Source organism: Phalaenopsis equestris, unplaced genomic scaffold, assembly GCF_001263595.1.
Source record: "Phalaenopsis equestris unplaced genomic scaffold, ASM126359v1 Scaffold000002, whole genome shotgun sequence".
NCBI classification, from domain to species: domain Eukaryota; kingdom Viridiplantae; phylum Streptophyta; class Magnoliopsida; order Asparagales; family Orchidaceae; genus Phalaenopsis; species Phalaenopsis equestris.
This window is the reverse complement of record NW_018164444.1, coordinates 45,097,192-45,101,014: the sequence shown is the minus strand read 5'-3', so window position 1 is coordinate 45,101,014 and position 3,823 is coordinate 45,097,192. Positions and strand designations below refer to the sequence as shown.

Genomic DNA, 3,823 nt, shown 5'->3' with positions numbered 1-3,823 from the left:
TAACCAATTGTAAACGTCTTTTTGATATTAACGCGTAAGGAGCCACGAGCTGCTCTTTCTTTTAATATATATATATATATATATATCTATGTATGTATATATTTATATATATATATATACACATATGTATATATATATATATATCAAATAAGAGTACAGAAGAATAAGATAAGAATTAACAGTTAATAATAAAATCCAACTAAAAAATTTAGACTGTTCAGAGAATGACAAATAAATCGTGACAGGGGGTATACCTCAAATCCTTGCTTTTCAACATAAACTGTTTGACACAAGCAAGAACAAGATCAGACTCCACAGACCGCTCATGTACTTCATCGAGAATAATAACCTTATATTTAAGAGCAGCCAATCCCTTGTCACGCATCTGCTCCAACACGACACCAGCAGTCTTGAAAACAACTTTTGATCTGTGAATCAGTATAAGCTCCATAAGAAACTTCGCAGATATTGAAGGTTGGAAGAAAAAGCTTGTATTCGCAAGCATAGATGGATAGAAATATAACATGTAAGAAGATATCCAAATCAATGACAGTATAGTATAATCATTTAAGGCGTATAGCAAACACAGCATCATGCTCTACGAATTAATGCAGAGGATTATTACATGTTTGAAAACAAATGGCATGTCCAATCTTCCTGTGTTTTTGTGCCAACAACGAAATCATTGCAAATGCAAGATAAGGTTATGTACATAAAACTCTCCTCACACCCTAAAGTAGTAGCAGTACTATGCACTAGAGACACCCTACTTATGAGGTGATGTTTAATGTACCTCCTAAAGAAAATGATACAACAAATAAAGTTTTTATGATAAATATTACTACCGCAAAGTAATCAATTTAAAATTTAATAAATGCACCTTGTGGATGTTTTGTCTGAGACATTTGAATGGCCAATATGATATCCAATCTCATCTCCTACATCACAATTTCTAGCTTTGGCAACCATCCTTGCAATGGCAACTACTGCAAACCTTCTAGGCTGAGTGCACAAAACAGGCTGCAGATTTTCTTCTAGAAGGAAGAGAGGAACCTGAGAACTTTTTCCTGCACATGAGAATGCCAGTAGTGCCCCACAAAATCAAAGGGGGAAAGAAACTTTATTAATGATAAGAAAGCAAAGCCCTTCAACATAATTAGTTGGTTGCATGGAGTTAAATATAACCATAACAGTTAAAGTACTAATTATACTTCAGAAGTTTTAAAACATATATTTTCAATGCATTAATAAAGTACAAAGAAAGGATATCTTTTGTATTCATACCAATTGTAACTATAATTGTTTAATAATTAACTTTGTTAAATCAAAACCAGCATAAAAAAAATAGTAACTAATATGTATGCACTGTAAACCTCCAGCGGCAAAAGCAACTAAGGAGATGATAGAGAAGAACTCGTCGGCAGAGTTCCACGAGGAGTCCCTTGCCGACCTCATAAGATACCCACAAACCAACAAATTAGCGAGCTCAAATGTTAACTAAGAGAAATATCCAAGAAATCGCCTAAGAGTAGTCCGCCAGATTCAACGGATCCATCTATAGCACAAGCAGTCATCCAACTAAAAAAGCTACTCAGCCCCATAGTTTGAGAAGGCCTAATAATTCCCTACGGTCAACTATCAGGCTGAGACCTAGTCTTTACTCAGGGCACCTGCCCCTATTCTTTATACTATCTTGTATTTATTACATAAACAACATACACTAAAAAATTTTCTATAGCATTTAATTCCTAATGTCCCAACTTATAAATAGGGAATCTCAAGTAGAGCATAAAATTAGGATTATAATTTCGTTGAGTCTTGTCATGTATTACACTTCATTAGAGCTAGCCTACTGGATCTTTCTCACAGTGTTTCAAGATTTCATTCGCACCTACATCAAATGGGTTACTAAAGCCCTGGAATAATCCATGAAAAATTTTTGAGTCAGGCGGGTAAAGATGATAGGACAGTAGAAATTAAATTTTTTTAAGTTCATTTTCTATACGTAACATTTAACAAATGAAAGAGTAAGTAAATTAAAATGGTACAATTAAATTTAACTCATTTTTTTATTATATGTGTTTGTTATAAACATTTCTCTTCCAATGCTCATTTTTTAATCAATTAGTTAAACCAGAGATGTTAATTTAAAAGAACATTCAGCTAATCATAGGGAGTGAATAAAAATACTCCAAAACTACAGAAACACAAAACAAGACGATATGCATGTCAGTTAAACTTTATATAAATTAATCTAAGAATAGTTGAAGATCCGTGATATCTAACATGGTCATTCAAGGTAATTCTAAACATTCACTATGTCTTTACTGTATCGTTTACATATCAATATTTTTTAGTTTGTATATAACTGTAATTGAAGCACTGCCTAAAATTATATTATTTAGAGTAATTCAATATCAATATATTTTTCCATTTATGTGCATGTATACCTTAGTATTCCCCGCTAGTACCATATAAAGGTGAACTTCAACATATGCATGCACAAACAATCACTCTATATATTCATATCATTCAATATGTAATATTTAATTCTATAATACATAAAACTTTTTATAAAAAGAGATTATAAGCATTCATATTAAACAGATCGATAAAATTTAAAAATAGAGGAATCATAACGCATTATTCAAATATCAATATCAATTCATATGACTGGCCTAGAAGAGATACAAAATACTGTAAATTATGAGTGGCAGTACTCACTTCAATCTTAGATGATTTTCTTTATTTTTAGCATGTGTTGCCTCCTCCAAGTTAACATCTATAATATATAAAATTTCATGCTATTAAATTTTAATCAATATACTTAATCATTATCATATTACATTATTTTAATTAAGATTTTAACATAAAAACTTTAAGTTTAATCATTAGAATTAATACTAATATAAAATATTATTAATCTAAATGAAATACTTTTGAAAGTAAAACTCAAATCTTTATTTACTGTCGTCAACTTTTCTTGATTCAAATCTAAAACTTCTATAGCTTGAATCCTGATTTAATAGAACTTATTAACAATTTGTAATTAAACATATATTTAATTCATAAATTAATATTTTTGTCACAATTTGGTCTCCATTTCTCACACAGGCTCTGCTTGATACTAAAAATCCCACACAAGTTAGCTCCTCTCCTCTTCTTCTGCTCAATCCTTCTTCTCTTCCTTCCTCATCTGTCATTTTTTTAAAAAAGGCCCTCGATTGAGCCTCACAATTGTGGAACAATCCTACATGTGTCGCTTGAGCTTCTCTTCTATCCTTCTCTGCTCGATTAGGGCATTACTAACACGGGAGCTTACCGCACAAAATTTTCGCAATATTATAGTTATTACAGTACCGCAGGAATTTATGTCACGGGAGAAGGGCTAAAATAATTATCTTTCTTTCTTATGCTTTCTTCTAATTATCATCCATTCTTGTTTAGTCATTTCTTATATATGTGTTGTATTAGAATTTGGAAATCAGTTTTTGGCTTAGATTTCTGTCAGGAAGAGTGGTGCTTCATGTTGACCTCATTTTTAGTGAGGTCTAGTCTTCCTCTTAGGGTTTAGAATCTAGCCTTAGGGACCTCCCTTGACTATCTTAGAACCTTAGAAGTGGTGCCCGCCTCGTTTTAGTTCAACCTATTTCCGTCCTCTTTTGGAGTTTCGCGTGTGCGGTATCGACTTCTAACACTTAGAAGGATGAAACCGACATGAGGAAACCCAAAATGGATTCCTATAGGACCTTCCCGAGCCTTAGGGTGGCCTTCTGCACAATTCGCACTCCTGCGCGCACCAGCTTCGCAATTCGGAGAGTCG

General features: G+C 32.7%; 1 protein-coding gene across 1 annotated transcript in view; it reads right to left on the bottom strand.

Annotated features, from left to right (window-relative positions):
• LOC110024942 (zinc finger CCCH domain-containing protein 4-like) overlaps window positions 1-3,823 on the bottom strand; it is a 110,926-nt gene that overhangs the window by 73,713 nt on the left and 33,390 nt on the right. Inside the window, 2 exon segments of the mRNA XM_020725144.1 lie at window positions 255-428; window positions 881-1,067. Coding sequence (XP_020580803.1) covers window positions 255-428; window positions 881-1,067 — 361 coding nt within the window.